Genomic DNA, 18,836 nt, shown 5'->3' with positions numbered 1-18,836 from the left:
TCCATTGTTGACTAACCTTATATCATGGATTGCACATCGTCTGTCTCTCTTCTTTCCCCATATTTTAAGAGAGCTCACCAATAAAATAATAAATTCTCCATTTTTCATCCCAATAGCCACCATGTCTCCTTCAGGGCTGTAGCACACGGTACGAGCAGCATGTCCCAGGTTCACTTTGTTTAACATCTTCTGCAGAGGAACCGAGTCACAGAAAACTACCGTCATTGGAATACTTATGCACTGCACCAATTTCCCCCCAAATTCTCAACATAATCCCAAGGTAGTTCTTTCAGTGCTAGCAATTTAGGACTTCCATCTTCCTTCTTAGAAATTGTAACTGTTAAAAACAACAACAAGAAAAAACTATTTCTACCTACTTTATCAGCAATATCCCAGAGTCTCACTGTCCCATCTTCAGCAGCAGAAAGGAAAAAATCCCTGGAAGGATGTGTTGCTAGTCCCCAGATTGGTCCATCCACATGACCATTAACTAAAATGTTACATGCTGCATTTTTCTCTCCAACTTCAATGATTTCAGCATTCCTTGTCCCAACTAGTATCTTGCCCTGAAACACAAATGGGACTAGTACATTTAATGTAACACAACAGTTGCTCTTAATATAATGGACCTACTTTCAGAGAAAGTTTTGCTTTGAGTTAATCTAGTATCAAGCCACTCATCAGTTCATGCGAGTTTTTCTATGACTAGAAGCACACCAGTGCAAGAGTGTGGGGCTAGTCTTGTATTCTTGAGTCCATGCTAAAATTAGGGCCAGCTCTTACTCCTTAAGGAACAGCAGTAATAGTGTGGCAGTGATGGCACTGCTCAAGAAAAGCCAACCTCCACAACTATGGTTCAAATCTCTGGCCTGGTCAGTCTGAAACATGCCGGAATGCATGTGGGTGCCCAAGATTCAATGGGGTGGAGGTCAGGATGAAGGGGATTCTGGAGTAACCAGACCCTGTGGAGGTGCTTCTCTCTCACATGTGCATACACATGCCTCATTATGAATAAAAAGAAAAAAAAAAAAAAAAGAACTTTCCTTGGTGGTAAGAACCCTAGATTCTTTGCGGCCAGCAGATGATGGTTAAGGGCCCTGGACTCCCACATGGCCGACCGTGGTTCGAGTCCACTTTCCCTCCTCTCTCGGTCAAATGAAAAATAACTAAAATTAAATAAAATAATTAAAAAAAAATGGACTCTAGATTCTTTGAAGTTTGTACTTTGGCTATGATAATTTTAGAGTTTTCAAAAAGGGGTAAGTGCCTTGGAATTTAGGAAGAAAGTACTGGAATGTATGGTTTCATTAAAGAAATATATGTAAAAGTAAGTAATATTTAATTGCAGGCATGACTTGTAAATACATTCACCATGCATGCATGGATATAGTTTTTCTATAGGAATGCATGTTTTTAAAAAGTGGAGAGGGTACGCCGATGAAAATGAGTTAATTGTCAAAAGATTTTTCAGTTCTGTCCACCTTAGGGTGCTGGCCAGACAGAAAGTCAGAAAGCACACTGCATGTGAGGTGGTCACATTGCAATCCTCCTCCTCCATTTCTCCTTAGGGATTTTGGACAAATATGAACATGCAGCTGGCATGTTTTTCAAGCTTCCAGGCCTGGGGCTCGAGCTCTGCAGTTGGCTATGTAGGATCCAGCCGCCTCGACTACCTTACCACAAGCTGGCCCCAAGACAGACATAAATGCAATGTTTAGACAGAACAGCTTCCTACTCTGCACTGGTGCTAACTGCAAAATGACAAAGAAAGCAAAGGAAAGGCAAAGCCATGCTGCCATGGAAATCCATTTACAAATTAAGTCTTGTGCATTAAGTTGCAAAAGCTGAGGGAATTCCAGTAACAACTACTATTTTCTGCTTCCCCAAGTCGGCTTGATGACTTACTTGGCCTCTGCACACTGAACGAACACAGTCTGTGGCTTGTCCTGTCTCAAGCCTGAAGGCACGGCACCGCCTCAGTTCCTGGTCCCACAGTTTAACTGCTCCTCCTTCTTTTGACCTAAGTGAAAAACAATGAAATGTTTATTGTTGACTACTGCAAGCAATTTTTACTATAAACAAGTACAAAGTTATAAGTAGAGTACTAAGAAAACAGGCCCTAATATTTATATTTTATTAGATTCTAAACTTTCTATGGCAATTTTAGGATATAATGTATCTCAGTGAAATATTCAGTTTCAGGGCTGGCCCTGAGGTGTAGAGCCAGATCCCACATGGCCAACTGAGGCTCTTATCCTAGCAGTCGGAAAAACACACCAGTTGCTTGTGCATTCATTCCCCAAATCTCAACAGGATGGATAAAGAGAGAAGGAATTATGGTGTGACCATGGTCCACTGACCATGCTCCCACTGTCTGTGGCAAATGCGTGTGCCCTCTGGCCTTTGAAAAAAATTCAATTTCAGCAAAAAAATTTTTGTTCTTTTTTTGAAGAGGTTTTTGCTATAGGGCACGTGCGCTCACCAGACAGACAGAGAGAGACATAGAGAGAGAAAGCGAGAAATCACCCCTGAGGGGGGATGGTCACGCCGCAATCCCTTCTCTTCCATTCTCCTCTCGGGATCTTGGGCACGCATGCACATGCGCCTGGCGTGAGTTTTAAGCCACCGGGTCCGGGATGTGAACCGCGGTGGACTACGTGGGAGTCCAGCAACATAGCCATTACGTTAACTGCTGGTTCCCTCAGCAAAATTTATTTTTTTAAATATTAATTTTTTCTAACAAGCCTAATTTTACTTAGCCTCTACCATACATTATTCTCCTTTATATAACTTCTTGATGAAAGATAATGTATAAAACCATTTTTAATGTTAAAGGGGTAATATAGATATGTAAAATGAGACAATAAGATTACAGATGTAATGTATCAAAGTTTAAGGGCCAAAACAGAAACACATTTCTTTCCTACCATTATTAAAATATCATCCTGAACCAATTCAGTAGGCCACTAGTGAGTAGAGGTGCACAAGACCAAAAGATAAAAGTAATTTACAAGTGTTGTATCATATGTACAAGATAAGGTCCATTTATGGATTTTTCTCTTGGAAGGTAAATATATTCTTTCATTTTCTGATAGATGAATTGCTTGTCTTAGGAAAAAAACACATCGATTTGCTATAATACATTTTTTCCTTTGTGAGAGGAGGCAAAAGCTGCTGCACTTACGCTCAATATATGTAGGCTCTTTCAATACTGCACTGAAATGTATTTCTCATTCATTTATATGTCATATTTCTTTTTTTAATATAACTTAATTTTTTTTACATTCTTTATTTTAAAAAAAATTTAGAGAGATTTTTGCTAAAGGGCACATGTGCTTACCAGAAAAATAGCTAGAGATAGAAAGCGAGAAATCACCCCCTAGGGGGGTTGGCCACACGCAATCCCTTCTCTTCCATTCTCTCAGAATTTGAGTACCCACAAACACATGCCCAGCATGAGTTTTAAGCCTCAGGATCCAGGACTCAAACCGTGCTTGTCCAGCAATGTAACCATTACATCATCTGCTAGTCCTTATTTTTAAAAAATTATTATTATTATTATTAAATTTCCTACAAGGCACATGTACTTGTGAGAGAGAAAAAGAGAGAGAGAGAGTGAGAAAGCAAGTCACCAGATCTGGGCCTCGAACTGCAATTAGTCATGTGCAAGTCTGCCACCTTAGCTACTATGCCACCTGCTTGCCCCTATATGTCATATTTCAATGTGCATATGACAATGTTGATGGCAAATCAAGTGTAAGTATCTAGTTACTGTTGAGAGATTGGAAAATCACTCAGAAAAAGGCCTTGCCTTAGACTTAAAATTTTAACACATACATATTTGTGTGCGTGTGTAGCACACACATCCACACACACCAGGGCACATGTGGTTACCAGCAAGAGGGGGGACGAGGGAGAGAGCATGGTCAATAGAGCACGGTCATGCTGCTATTCTTTCTCCTCCCTTTCTCCATCCTGCAGGGATTCTGGCCACACATACATGCATGCTCCCGGTGTGTCTCTGAAGCTTTCAGGCCAGGATTCACACTGTCCAGTTGGCCACATGGAATCTGCCTCCACCACCAGGCCACAGGACCAGCCCCAGACCTAAGTTTTGAGGCCTCATATAAAGCGATTTATCTAACAAGTTTGCGTCATGCAAAAGCTAACAGGATGAAGTCTGTCTCGTGTTCTCTCCTCCTCCTCTAATGCAACACTGCACGTTATCCCCTCGTGCCCAGTCTGGATGAGTAAACAGGTGAGCATTCATTCTGGGTTTAGCAGTAAAGATTCCCCCAGGAGTTCCCTATTCCTCAGCACACACTTGTACAGGCATGTAGACATTAAGAAAGCCAATTCTTGACCTGGAGGACACCTATCTATGCCTCAGAAGAGGCATTACACCAGTTTTTGGAGTTGAGGTTTATCTATGATGTGGGGGAGCAAGGAGGTGATTTAAGACCAACAGAAGAATTAAGAGAAGGCTCATAAAAGGCAATAGAGGAAAGCAAATGAGGAGGAAGGTCACAGAGGGTAGTCTGTGTAGCCTAGAAAGAGCTGGAACACCTAACTGCAAACCTCAGGCGGATCACAAATGCATAAATACTCAGTGAGGCTGTGGAAAGAAAGGGGACTCACGGCCTTTCCTTGCCACCGGTCACTATGAGTCCATCTCGCAGGGTGGTGTACATGGCAAACACAGGCCCATTGTGAGCTCTGGCCACGATTCTACACAGTATGTGATCTTTCCACACACAGACGTCACCACTGATGGTACCTGTAAACGTCAAGTTATTCTGAAAAGGAGTGGGGGAGGGGGAGATAAACTCATCAAACATTCAAGTCGAGTTCAGGCAGATGTAATTCTCTATGCAAGTGCAACGCTAACTCCCCGTCTCTGACACAAAGAGCACGCGTGGTGTGGGTGAAGCACGGAACCAAGCATGGGGAAACCTGGACTCCAGGCTTCGCTTTGTCTGGACCTGGTCCTTTGCCAGGTCTCTTGCGTATTGGCTGGGGACCTTGGGCAGTGCTTGCCTTCCTGTTCTAAACCACTCTAGGTCTAGCCTGTGTTTTGGCTTTGGATTGCTCCCCCTAGTTCCCCATAAGAGGCCATTAGTAACTAAGAGTAAAAAAGAGGAGTAGGAAGTAAAGGTAACTTTTTCTGAGGTTTGGTATTTCGTCAGAGAAAGCAAAATGATTATTTATGGCAAAGTTGTAGAAATTTTTCAGATTTCATCAACTTGTGCAGTTCTAGGAGCATCATTAATTCATGCTATCTGTAATTACCATGTAAATTTTTCAGTTACAGAAACCAATATTTTACTCCCTTGTTCTTTTAACAGTCCCCTAGCATAGATGATGTTCAAATATGCTTAAATTGAACTAAACCTACATTACATACAAAAAATGTTTTACCCATTGCACTGTTGCTTCATACATAAAGCAATTGTTTTTCATATTTCGGTTTTACTTTTTATTAGGAATGGTCAGCTAACTATATAAGTACTTTCCTAGGTGAAAAAAAAAATCTACAAGAGAAAATTAAATGTCAGAAGTATATGAATGTGTGAGTTTTTCTCCCAGAAATGAACTGATGATCTTAAGAATATCTTAAAATATTCCGCTGAAGTTTGACATGGCATGACCAACATTTTCAATGGTCTTTTTCTCAAAAAACTTTAAATATACTTCAATATTTTAAAATAATAAGGAAATACATTTAGTTTTTTTGACTCACCAAAGGATTTATAAAGACTAGCCAGGGGTAGAGTTTTAAGACACATGGATTGTAAAACCAAAGGCTAGATGAGATGGAGTGAGGTGAGAAGAAGGGTTTTGAACACTCTCTCAAGAGCAGGAATCGTGCTTTCTCCGTTTCTCTGCCTTTTTTGCCTGAATTACAGACACTGGAACTGAACACTTCCAACTGCAGTCACACGCTGAGCAACATTTTGGTCAACAGCAGATCACACACATAACAGAGGTCCCCAAAAATCACACATTGTACCTAGGTATACAGAAGGCTATAGCATCTAGGTTTGTGTGAATACAACACTTTGTGATGTTCACATGACCACAAAACCCACCGAAAGACACATTGCTCAGAACATATTCTCATTATTAAATGATGCATAATAAGCAGTGAGTTACAATGATAGAGAGCAAAGGAAATCTGAGACCCAAGTTCCATCTTAAATCACTTGAAAATCGTATTTCTTCATTTACCTTTTATTTTGACAAACTTTTAGGAACTACTAGGAAGACAGAAATTTTAAAATATTTAGGGTGATGATTAGAAGATTAATTTAGGCTTTTGAGAATGGCTATAGGTCAAGGAATCAAATGTTTCCTCATTATCCTCTTTCTCATTAACTTTCTCTTTTACTCTCTAATTTTTAAAAGTATCAGCTTTTGAAAGATGAAATACACTCCTGACCAGGTAATGATGAGCAGTTTACAGTGCCATGCCAATGGTGAGGTGTCTTATCTATCCAAGACAAGACAATGGAAGGTAGTTATGGTTACACCACACATTTTGAGACATACTGCACCAAATGCAACGGCGAGCATCGTCTGCATCCGGGCATCTTCCAGCGTGCTCAGTAGCCCTTTTTTGCTAAGAAGAGCCCTTCCTGCCAGGGTCCAGAACTTCACATGTTTTACTCCCACAGAGACAAACTGAGTATCTGAATCTGGTCGGAATTCTGCCACAAAAATACGTTGGTTGTGACCAGCTCTGCTGGCAATTTTGGCACCTGATAAAAAAGATACAACAAAATTATGTAGATCAGTGTAAGGACTAAGTGAATTAACACTTAGGATCAGTTATGCAAAGGATTTTCTTGGGCCAAAAGATGGTATAGAGTTAAGGCTCTGGATCCCACAAGGCCAACTGAGCAGACTGAGTCTCAGACCTGGTGGCTTGAAAAACACAGCGGGAGCATGTGCGTGCATGCCCAAAATCCTGAGAGGAGACTGCAGGAGAAGGGATTGTGGTGTGGTCATTCCTGAGGAGAGGGGGTGTTTTTTTTCTCTCTTTCTTACTCTCACTCTCTTTCTGCCTACCTCTGGCAAGTGCATGGACACTATAGCAAAAAAATAATTTTTTTAATTAAAAAAATTAAAAAATATTGAAATATAGTATTTTCTTCAAAAATCAAATCTTATGAGAGAGAACTGTGGCTCTTGCCTTAATACCTACCAATCACATGATGTACGATTACTCATCTAGAAGGTTCTTTTCACATATCTTTACAAGTGATGTGTGTTTTTATGGAGTGCTTCAATACTATTTGAGAGCCATTTTAAATTTGGGGCCCATGTCTTTTTTTTTTCTCTGTAGGTCTATTAACTTCCCTGAGGAACTGAAACGTTTTGTCTAAAATGTGTTAGGTAAGATTAAATACTGATGTTCTATTATCATTTAAAATCGACTTCATTTTCCTTTTCTATTAAAATCTTCAATAACCAAATAATTAATAATTAGCAAAGACACACACATAATTTTTTACTGAAAGGAAAATGGCAAGGAGTTATGACACTAACAATAGCTTCATTAATCTGTTTTGTGAGTGCATAGTTTCTATGGGCTTATACCTCCAGCGCCAACTGTATACTGTCCTGCACTGGGCCATAGTGAATACGGTTTCAATCACTAACTTAAGGCAAATAGAAAGACAGAATTCATGTCATACTAGTATTGTTTTAAAAAAAATCATACATGTGCACAAGTATCTTACCTTCCTGCCATCTCCAAATGGTGACAGTGTGCTCCGGGTCCAGGCCCACAGAGAGCAGCAGCTTGCCAGTAGCACTGAAGCTGACTGAACACACTCCCTTTGAGTGGTAGCATCTCAGTACAGACAGGGTCTGCTTATTCATTGCATCCCAGATGTGGATAGAAGGGGCTGTGGCTGAACAAAAATGAAATCCGCACGTCGTAATATACCTATTACAAACGTTTCCATTTCTAGAGATGATGCATACTCACCTCTAAAACATGAAAAAATACACACCAAAGGAAAACTGTATTTAACAGAGAACAGCTCAAAACGAACACTAAATTTAAAATAGGAAAGAAAAGAGCAGGGGAAGGAAAGGAAAGAAAAAACATGGAATTCTTCAGTTATATTCCAATAGAGGCGCAGTTAAACAATTAATAAGGAATGTTAGCTGGTTTTAATTCAAAATGTAAAATAGAAATATAAAATTTAAATATATATAGAGATCACTATAAATTTGTCAGTGAGAAATATGTAAGTCTTTTTTTTTTTTTTTTAAGGTTTTTGCCATAAGGTCCATGTGCTCGCCAGAGAGAGAGAGACAGTGAGAGGGAAAGTTAGAAGTCACGTGCTAGTGGGGACGGTCACACCACACTCTCTTCTCCTCCTGAGATTTTGGGCACTCATGCATATGTGCCTAGCATGAATTTCAAGTCACCAGGTTTAGGACTCAAACTGTCGTTGGCAGGTAGGAGTAAAATACCTTAACAACCATGCCACTTCCTGGCCCCCAATATAAAAACATTTTAATATATGTTGTCCAGGCCAGCCTTGAACTCATGGTCTTCCTGATTCATCCTCCTAAATATCTCGGACTATATGCACACACAAGTGTACTCAGTTACTTTCAAATATTAAATGCCACTGGTTACAAAGAGTTCTATTTAGCTAAAATTTAAATGGCAAGTAATCCTAAATGAAGTTACTGAACTCGTAATTTTATAAAAAATTAAAGGACATGGCAAGAAGCCCACACCAGAATTCAAGTTTTGAAGCCTTTGATATGCTGTGCTATGGGACTGCTACATTTCTAGACTGTTCAAACTTATGTCAGGAACAGTATTTAAAGTGAAAACTACTGCAAATTCTCAGGGTGTAAGTTACTAAAAGAAGATGAATTTATGTTAAGCTTATTTTTCTCCTATCATTTGGAAACGGTCATGTGCGACGCTTTGGTAACACAGATAGGATTCTTCCCCTCCCCCCGTGGGAGGCCATCAAGATCCCTCATCAGGCAGGGTGTTAGTAGGTACTGGCACTCCTTCTACTACCCACTTGCTAGGTAGGTATGTTCTCCTCTGAACTCAGGCTCAAAGAAGTGGCTTGTCCTACGTCATGCACAACTCAGAGCTGGCAGGGCCAGCGCAGGTGTCCTACTGTCACTTCCTAGGTTCTATTCTTGTTCTTTCCAACTGCATCTAGCTGTCTCTGGAAAAATCAGTCCCCACAATTTCTCACAGCCATTTTTGGTGCTTGGTTTCTTCCTGTATAGAGATACTGTAAGGGTTGATCAGTCTTTTTTTTCTTTCTTTTTAAATTAATGATAGTATGTAGACATGAGAGGAAGGAGGAGGGAGGGAGAGACACATTAAACAGGGTCTGGTCATGCAACAATCCCCTTCCCCCAATCTTCCAGCTCATCAAGATCTTGGGCACCTACATGTGCACCCAGTGTATTTCAGACAGCCTGGCTGGGGATCACAACCCGTGGTCAGCCACATGGCTTCTAGCACTGCAGTTCAATACACCGACTGCACCACAGATGCTGGACCCACAAGGGTTTCTTTAAATTACAAACTAAGTCTCTCTTTTTTTTTCTTTTGAGAGGTTTTTGCTATAGGGCGCGTGTGCTCATTAGACAGAGACAGACAGAAAGCGAGAAATCACCCCCCAGGGGGGATGGCCACGCTGCAATCCCTTCTCCTCCATTCTCCTCTCAGGATCTTGGGCACTCACGCACACGCGCCCGGTGTGAGTTTAAGCCACCAAGTCTGGGACTTGAACCGCGGTCGACTATGTGGGAGTCCAGCGACACAGCCATTACGCTAACTGCTGGTCCCCAAACTAAGTCTTTATAAGAAGCAAAGTTTTAAAGGTTGTTCTTTCTCAATCTCCTAATTTGCTCTTGATGCAGCATAATAAAAATGATTAAAAACAAAATTTCAGCATGGGCCATTAGGTGTAACAATTGTATTCTCACTTTGGTTTTCTGTAGTGGACACATCCTTACTACATATCCAGCATCCATTCTGTCCTTTCTCCTTTTTCTTCTTTAATTTCCCAGAGGGTGCATGTGCTCACCAGAAAGACAGAAAGGGAGGGAAGAGAGAGGAGGAGAGAGAGGAAAAAAGCTGCCCCCAATGGGGCACAGTCATGCCACAGTCCCTCCTCCTCTATTTCTTCGCCTTATCAGGATTTGGGGCATGCACACACATGAGCCCAGCATGTTTTTCCAGCTGCCAGGGCCAGGATTAGAATGGCATGGACAGTCATGTGGGATCCAGCTCTCTTAGCAACTAGGCCGCAGCGCCGGCCTGTCCTTTGTTCTAAACAAGCTTCTAATTCAATTATACTCACCAATCCATTCCTCCCACAAGCAGAGCAAGTGAGAGGAAACAGACTGTGAATCTGCCTCATTGTGATGATACTCTGCTCATCCTCAACCCCTCGCCTCCCCACCCCACCCCAGCCTCCATGAGATTTAGTTTAGTAACCCAGATTTAAGCCAATCAGAATGTGGTATTATCCTGGTGTTGTCTTAGTACTTAGTACGAGGTTTGGTTTGAATCCTCAAATGGCTTAGGCTAAAAGGATTACTTTGTAGGTCATGGTCTGAAAGGGTCGTGTTCGCTTTTGTTTTGTATTCTCTTTCCCACTGAATGAGAGCAAGAAAGCATGTCACTCCCATGGCCACTGAAGCCATGTCACTGTATGACCGCAAATGTGGCCAGCCCTACAGATGCAGCCACACTGTGGGAGCGGACGGAAAGCACCTGGGCTCTGGAAGGCAATGTGTGTGCCTGTAGCAGTGTTCAGACCTCCCTCCCGCTTCACTCATGAGTGCTCATAAACTGCCTTCTCTTCTGCTGCCAAGGGCGTGCAGAGGACCACTATAGTCATTTGATGGACAAATGCCTATTATGACAAATATTAATACTGTTCAGGACCAGGGAGAAAGCTCACTCCCTCCTCGAATAGCCTTAGGATCAAAATGTCAAAATTTTTTTTTGTCATACAGATATAATGAGAAGAATAAAATTATTCTTTGAGAGGTCGTAACATTTTACTGAATTGAGATTCAAAACCAGAATTCTCTATATACCAAATTGGTTACAAATGTTCATCTGCTATTGCTGATCTGTAATAAGATTTTGTACACTTCAACTTTGAAAATATCTTTTTTTTTTTTTGAGAGGTTTTCGCTATACGGCGCATGTGCTTGCCAGACAGACAGAGAGAGACATAGAGATAGAAAGCGAGAAATCACCCCCCAGGGGGATGGTCACACCACAATCCCTTCTCCTCCTTTCTCCTCTTGGGATCTTGGGCACGCACGCGCATGCGCCCGGTGTGAGTTATAAGCCACCGGGTCTGGGATGTGAACCGCGGTCGACTACGTGGGAATCCAGCGACACAGTCATTACGCTAACTGCTGGTTCCCAGAAAATATCTTTTCACATAGATAGGTACTACCAACAGAGAACAGCTCAAAACGAACACTAAATTTAAAATAGGAAAGAAAAGAGCAGGGGAAGGAAAGGAAAGAAAAAACATGGAATTCTTCAGTTATATTCCAATAGAGGCGCAGTTAAACAATTAATAAGGAATGTTAGCTGGTTTTAATTCAAAATGTAAAATAGAAATATAAAATTTAAATATATATAGAGATCACTATAAATTTGTCAGTGAGAAATATGTAAGTCTTTTTTTTTTTTTTTTAAGGTTTTTGCCATAAGGTCCATGTGCTCGCCAGAGAGAGAGAGACAGTGAGAGGGAAAGTTAGAAGTCACGTGCTAGTGGGGACGGTCACACCACACTCTCTTCTCCTCCTGAGATTTTGGGCACTCATGCATATGTGCCTAGCATGAATTTCAAGTCACCAGGTTTAGGACTCAAACTGTCGTTGGCAGGTAGGAGTAAAATACCTTAACAACCATGCCACTTCCTGGCCCCCAATATAAAAACATTTTAATATATGTTGTCCAGGCCAGCCTTGAACTCATGGTCTTCCTGATTCATCCTCCTAAATATCTCGGACTATATGCACACACAAGTGTACTCAGTTACTTTCAAATATTAAATGCCACTGGTTACAAAGAGTTCTATTTAGCTAAAATTTAAATGGCAAGTAATCCTAAATGAAGTTACTGAACTCGTAATTTTATAAAAAATTAAAGGACATGGCAAGAAGCCCACACCAGAATTCAAGTTTTGAAGCCTTTGATATGCTGTGCTATGGGACTGCTACATTTCTAGACTGTTCAAACTTATGTCAGGAACAGTATTTAAAGTGAAAACTACTGCAAATTCTCAGGGTGTAAGTTACTAAAAGAAGATGAATTTATGTTAAGCTTATTTTTCTCCTATCATTTGGAAACGGTCATGTGCGACGCTTTGGTAACACAGATAGGATTCTTCCCCTCCCCCCGTGGGAGGCCATCAAGATCCCTCATCAGGCAGGGTGTTAGTAGGTACTGGCACTCCTTCTACTACCCACTTGCTAGGTAGGTATGTTCTCCTCTGAACTCAGGCTCAAAGAAGTGGCTTGTCCTACGTCATGCACAACTCAGAGCTGGCAGGGCCAGCGCAGGTGTCCTACTGTCACTTCCTAGGTTCTATTCTTGTTCTTTCCAACTGCATCTAGCTGTCTCTGGAAAAATCAGTCCCCACAATTTCTCACAGCCATTTTTGGTGCTTGGTTTCTTCCTGTATAGAGATACTGTAAGGGTTGATCAGTCTTTTTTTTCTTTCTTTTTAAATTAATGATAGTATGTAGACATGAGAGGAAGGAGGAGGGAGGGAGAGACACATTAAACAGGGTCTGGTCATGCAACAATCCCCTTCCCCCAATCTTCCAGCTCATCAAGATCTTGGGCACCTACATGTGCACCCAGTGTATTTCAGACAGCCTGGCTGGGGATCACAACCCGTGGTCAGCCACATGGCTTCTAGCACTGCAGTTCAATACACCGACTGCACCACAGATGCTGGACCCACAAGGGTTTCTTTAAATTACAAACTAAGTCTCTCTTTTTTTTTCTTTTGAGAGGTTTTTGCTATAGGGCGCGTGGGCTCATCAGACAGAGACAGACAGAAAGCGAGAAATCACCCCCCAGGGGGGATGGCCACGCTGCAATCCCTTCTCCTCCATTCTCCTCTCAGGATCTTGGGCACTCACGCACACGCGCCCGGTGTGAGTTTAAGCCACCAAGTCTGGGACTTGAACCGCGGTCGACTATGTGGGAGTCCAGCGACACAGCCATTACGCTAACTGCTGGTCCCCAAACTAAGTCTTTATAAGAAGCAAAGTTTTAAAGGTTGTTCTTTCTCAATCTCCTAATTTGCTCTTGATGCAGCATAATAAAAATGATTAAAAACAAAATTTCAGCATGGGCCATTAGGTGTAACAATTGTATTCTCACTTTGGTTTTCTGTAGTGGACACATCCTTACTACATATCCAGCATCCATTCTGTCCTTTCTCCTTTTTCTTCTTTAATTTCCCAGAGGGTGCATGTGCTCACCAGAAAGACAGAAAGGGAGGGAAGAGAGAGGAGGAGAGAGAGGAAAAAAGCTGCCCCCAATGGGGCACAGTCATGCCACAGTCCCTCCTCCTCTATTTCTTCGCCTTATCAGGATTTGGGGCATGCACACACATGAGCCCAGCATGTTTTTCCAGCTGCCAGGGCCAGGATTAGAATGGCATGGACAGTCATGTGGGATCCAGCTCTCTTAGCAACTAGGCCGCAGCGCCGGCCTGTCCTTTGTTCTAAACAAGCTTCTAATTCAATTATACTCACCAATCCATTCCTCCCACAAGCAGAGCAAGTGAGAGGAAACAGACTGTGAATCTGCCTCATTGTGATGATACTCTGCTCATCCTCAACCCCTCGCCTCCCCACCCCACCCCAGCCTCCATGAGATTTAGTTTAGTAACCCAGATTTAAGCCAATCAGAATGTGGTATTATCCTGGTGTTGTCTTAGTACTTAGTACGAGGTTTGGTTTGAATCCTCAAATGGCTTAGGCTAAAAGGATTACTTTGTAGGTCATGGTCTGAAAGGGTCGTGTTCGCTTTTGTTTTGTATTCTCTTTCCCACTGAATGAGAGCAAGAAAGCATGTCACTCCCATGGCCACTGAAGCCATGTCACTGTATGACCGCAAATGTGGCCAGCCCTACAGATGCAGCCACACTGTGGGAGCGGACGGAAAGCACCTGGGCTCTGGAAGGCAATGTGTGTGCCTGTAGCAGTGTTCAGACCTCCCTCCCGCTTCACTCATGAGTGCTCATAAACTGCCTTCTCTTCTGCTGCCAAGGGCGTGCAGAGGACCACTATAGTCATTTGATGGACAAATGCCTATTATGACAAATATTAATACTGTTCAGGACCAGGGAGAAAGCTCACTCCCTCCTCGAATAGCCTTAGGATCAAAATGTCAAAATTTTTTTTTGTCATACAGATATAATGAGAAGAATAAAATTATTCTTTGAGAGGTCGTAACATTTTACTGAATTGAGATTCAAAACCAGAATTCTCTATATACCAAATTGGTTACAAATGTTCATCTGCTATTGCTGATCTGTAATAAGATTTTGTACACTTCAACTTTGAAAATATCTTTTTTTTTTTTTGAGAGGTTTTCGCTATACGGCGCATGTGCTTGCCAGACAGACAGAGAGAGACATAGAGATAGAAAGCGAGAAATCACCCCCCAGGGGGATGGTCACACCACAATCCCTTCTCCTCCTTTCTCCTCTTGGGATCTTGGGCACGCACGCGCATGCGCCCGGTGTGCGTTATAAGCCACCGGGCCTGGGGTGGGCACCGCGGTCGACTACGTGGGAATCCAGCGACACAGTCATTACGCTAACTGCTGGTTCCCAGAAAATATCTTTTCACATAGATAGGTACTACCAAACACTGATACCAATCCACAAGAATATTGTTTTCATTGAGCATATTAACTTTAAAAGCATTTAGAAAATTCTATTAGTCTTGCTTTTCATGTGTATTATATAATAATCACTTTAAATTGAAGATTTGGTGAAAATTTTTCAATTGTATAGTTAAATAGATTTTATTTTATTGCCAGAGGGTTTGTGTACTTGCCAGAGAGAGAGAGAGAGAGAGCAAGCACACCCAGTGAGACATTGGTCATGTCTCAATCCCCTTCCTCCATCAGGATTTTGAGCATGTGCAGGCGTTCCAGGGCCAACTGGCTATAAGGGATATGGCTCCCTACACACAACGCTTAAACACGGGGCTACAGGCCCAATCTCAAGTAGATTTTTGAAATGTGACAATTTTCTTTAGACTTGTATCAAGATCTGAAAAATGGCCCAGCCATGGTGGCACAGGCCGTAGGGCGCCTCTTTGCAATGCTGGAGCCATACAGGTGGGCCTTGGGTTCTGACATGTTCAGGTGCATTTGTGATCTCAGGAAGGCTGTGGTTAGGTGGGACTATGTAAGGAGAGACCCTTGGAGGGTACCTCTCTTGTTCTCTCTCAAAAAACAAATAAGCTTGAAAATATTATTATTTTTTTTAATCTGAAAAATGACACTAGAACTATAGTTTGAGCCCAGAAGACACAGTTGCTACAAATGTATGTGGGAACAGTGCCCGATCTTGTTTTAATTTTTAACAGCAGGAGAAATGTATAAACAACACATTATCTGTGACCCAAACATTAGTTGCCGCCAAATGACTGACTTTGCCAAGTTCCTATCTAAAGGCTTTTTTTACCTTGTAATTCAAGTTAAATTCATTAAGAAACACGATCAAGTCTACAGCAAAAAAAAAAAAAAAAAAAGAATTTCCAAAGCCATTCCATGTTCAATAATAGTGGTTGAGGTGGTTCTTCTCATTCAGAAAAATTTCAGTCTTGGCTCTGAGTTCAAAACATTGCAATAAAACTTAACTACTGCTAAACTTTTTTTTGCTGTGTGGTAGGGCAGGTTAGGGTGTTCACCTTCCATCTAGTATATAAATTCATGGAACAGACAATGAGAGTGAATGGAGTTAGCTGTTGACACGTAATTTAAAAATACCGAAGTTCAAACACAAATGATAAACTGAGATATTTTCCACAAACTGCCTGCCAATTAATAAAACAAGAATAACTATAGATTTTACATGCTTTAAATGTTTATAAGCTTTGGAAATTGATTCTATATCCCTTTTTCTGTTCCACATGTTTTTTTATCACCAGCAACTGTAAAACATCTCGACAGATACCTCTTCAGGTTGTAAGGAATCAAGGTTTTCTTTGAACATATTATCTTTTATAATTCCACAGAGATTAATTCTCAGTCTCTTTTGAACAACTCGGCAGAACTGGAAGCATCTGTTCACCCAGGGAAAGCATTTAAAATAATTTTCTTTCTGTCTTGTTTTTAATTGTCTGATTATATACACAATGTCGTTAACTCTTACCAAGTTTTTGTCAAAAATGGTTATTTTATTTATTTAATTTTAAAGAATTATTTTATTTAACCTTATTTATTTTAATTTGACCAGAGAGTGGCAGAGAGAGAGAGAGAGGAAATGAGAAAGCAAGCCACCAGGTCTGGGACTTGAACCATGGTCAGTCATATGGGAGTCCAGAGCCCTTCGCCACCATGCCACCTGCTGGCCCCAAAAAACAGCTTTTATGTTAATTTGCCAATGGGTGTACATACTCGTCAGAGACAGAGAAAGGGAGAGGGAGAAAGCACAACAGGATGTGGTCATGCTTCAATCCTTTCTCCCCTTTTCCAACTCGTTGGGATTTCTGGCATGTGTGCACACGTACTCAGTGTGTTTTTTAAGTTTCTGAGGCTGGGATTTGAACCATGTGTTCAGCCATGTGGGATCCAGCTCCCTTATCTAAACCTGAAACCACAGGGCTGGCCTAAAGGTAATAGTCTTAACTACATTTAGTTTTTTCTTTTGTTTTAAGGAAGTTTTTTGCTACAAGGAGCGTGTTCTCACCAGAGAGACAGACAGAAAGACAGAAAGTGAGGAATCACTCTCCAGGGGCGATGACCATGCCACAGTCCCTTCTTCTCCATTCTTCTCTTGGGATTTTGGGCACGTATGCACACGCATCCAGCATGAGGCTGAAGCCACTGGGTCCCGGACTCGAACCGCGGTTGACTATGTGGGAGTCAACCTAACCATGATGCCATCTGCTGGTTCCAACACATTTATTTTTTTCTGAACTCCTTTCTTTACCTGCTGTAATCAAACATGATCTAATTCACTATTTGTAAACAGCTTTTCCTGACTGGCTAAGAAATGAGTTGTTCAGAAACTAATTTTGGTTGCAGCCTCACTTTTCATTTCTTACTTTTGTGAAGAAATCTAATATAATAAGATCTCTGTTTTAAATTTTCTAAGGTTTTTTTTTTTTTTTTTTTTTTTACTGCTGCTCTCTTCTGAGCTGGAAATACTGTGATGGAGTCGGTGAGAAAGAGCAGATGTACGTTATGCTCTTCTAGCACAGTGACAGTATCACTGCATAAACAACGCCCCGCCATCTCAGTCGCTAACAATATGACGCACACTTCATGGAGCCTTCAGAGTATGAAGTTCAAGGCGCACTTCTCTTTTTGTTCTCCTTGTTCTGACGTGACGGAGATGCACCAGTTAAGAAACAAAATGTGATGCTGTGGTGTGGCCATACAGATGATGCTCAAAGATCTGTGAGGCTGTAACTGCACCACTGCAACTGAGTGTGCCCAGCGGCGGAGCAGAGCTACGGTGTTGTGCACGGTCTCTGCACATACTCAACGCTGCCGCTGCAGCACAAAAGCCACCACGGACAAGGGGTAACTGAGTGGGTGTGGCTGTGTCCAATAAAACTTTATTTATAAGTATAGATATCTGAGCTTCCTATAATTTTTATGTGATGTGCAATTTTATTCTTTTGATTTTCTCCAACTATTTAAATTAGTAAAAACTAACCTTAGCTCATGGGCTATTATAAAAATAGGTGGTAAACCAGATTTAGCCCCCACGTAATAGTTTGCCAGGCCCGGCTCTTGAATGCAACCCAGACAGCAATGACCTTTCCTGTAGTACCAAGTTAATCTGTAGTTAAGTAGACAAGTCACAAATCATGCTTGACCTTGGAGGAGGGGAGGAAAACAGATACAAATGACCAGCAAATGTTTATTATCAAACTCCTAATTCTTAACTATGTTCCATAAACTAAAAATACAGTTGAAAAGTCTAGTTATAATACCTAAATACAGTGGATATACATTGTTATTAATTTAACAGCTTTTTAAATTAATAAAGCCATGGTCAAAATAATAATAAAAAGTTATTTCAAAGTCTTTAAATTACCTGACCTACATGTAATAATAAACATGGTATATACAAAGGAATGAATTTTAAAAACATTTTGTTAGGCAGCACAATGTGTTGATTTGAATTTAACGTTAAGTTTTAATTCTACCTTCATTTTTACTAGCTGTATGATATTGACTAGTTAATGTCTACCAATAAGGACTCTTCTGACGATCAGAGGCGGTAATACATGTAGAGTGCATAGAACAGTGCTGGACACACTATAAAGTTCAAAACAGATTAGTTTTTTTTAAAAAAGAAAATCTATTATTGGGAACCAGCAGTTAGCGTAATGGCTATGTCGCTGGACTCCCACGTAGTCGACCGCGGTTCGCGTCCCAGACCTGGTGACTTAAAACTCACGCCGGGCGCGTGTGCGTGCGTGCCCAAGATCCCGAGAGGAGAATGGAGGAGAAGGGATTGTGGCGTGACCATCCCCCCTGGGGGTGATTTCTCGCTTTCTGTCTCTATGTCTCTCTCTGTCTGGTGAGCGCATGC

General features: G+C 41.4%; 1 protein-coding gene across 5 annotated transcripts in view; it reads right to left on the bottom strand.

Moving 5' to 3' along the window:
• Positions 1-18,836, bottom strand: part of EML5 (EMAP like 5) — a gene marked incomplete at its 5' end in the record, with an annotated part of 178,982 nt that overhangs the window by 7,540 nt on the left and 152,606 nt on the right. For 4 of the 5 annotated variants that reach the window (XM_014591388.2, XM_027775491.1, XM_027775492.1 and 1 more), the window contains 6 exon segments: positions 17-189; positions 378-566; positions 1,906-2,020; positions 4,639-4,796; positions 6,550-6,758; positions 7,743-7,916. In XM_014591388.2, coding sequence (XP_014446874.1) covers positions 17-189; positions 378-566; positions 1,906-2,020; positions 4,639-4,796; positions 6,550-6,758; positions 7,743-7,916 — 1,018 coding nt within the window. 5 annotated transcript variants of the gene reach the window in all.

This window comes from Tupaia chinensis, unplaced genomic scaffold (assembly GCF_000334495.1).
Source record: "Tupaia chinensis unplaced genomic scaffold, TupChi_1.0 Scaffold000568_1, whole genome shotgun sequence".
Lineage (NCBI taxonomy): Eukaryota > Metazoa > Chordata > Mammalia > Scandentia > Tupaiidae > Tupaia > Tupaia belangeri.
This window is presented reverse-complemented; position numbering and strand designations above follow the sequence as displayed.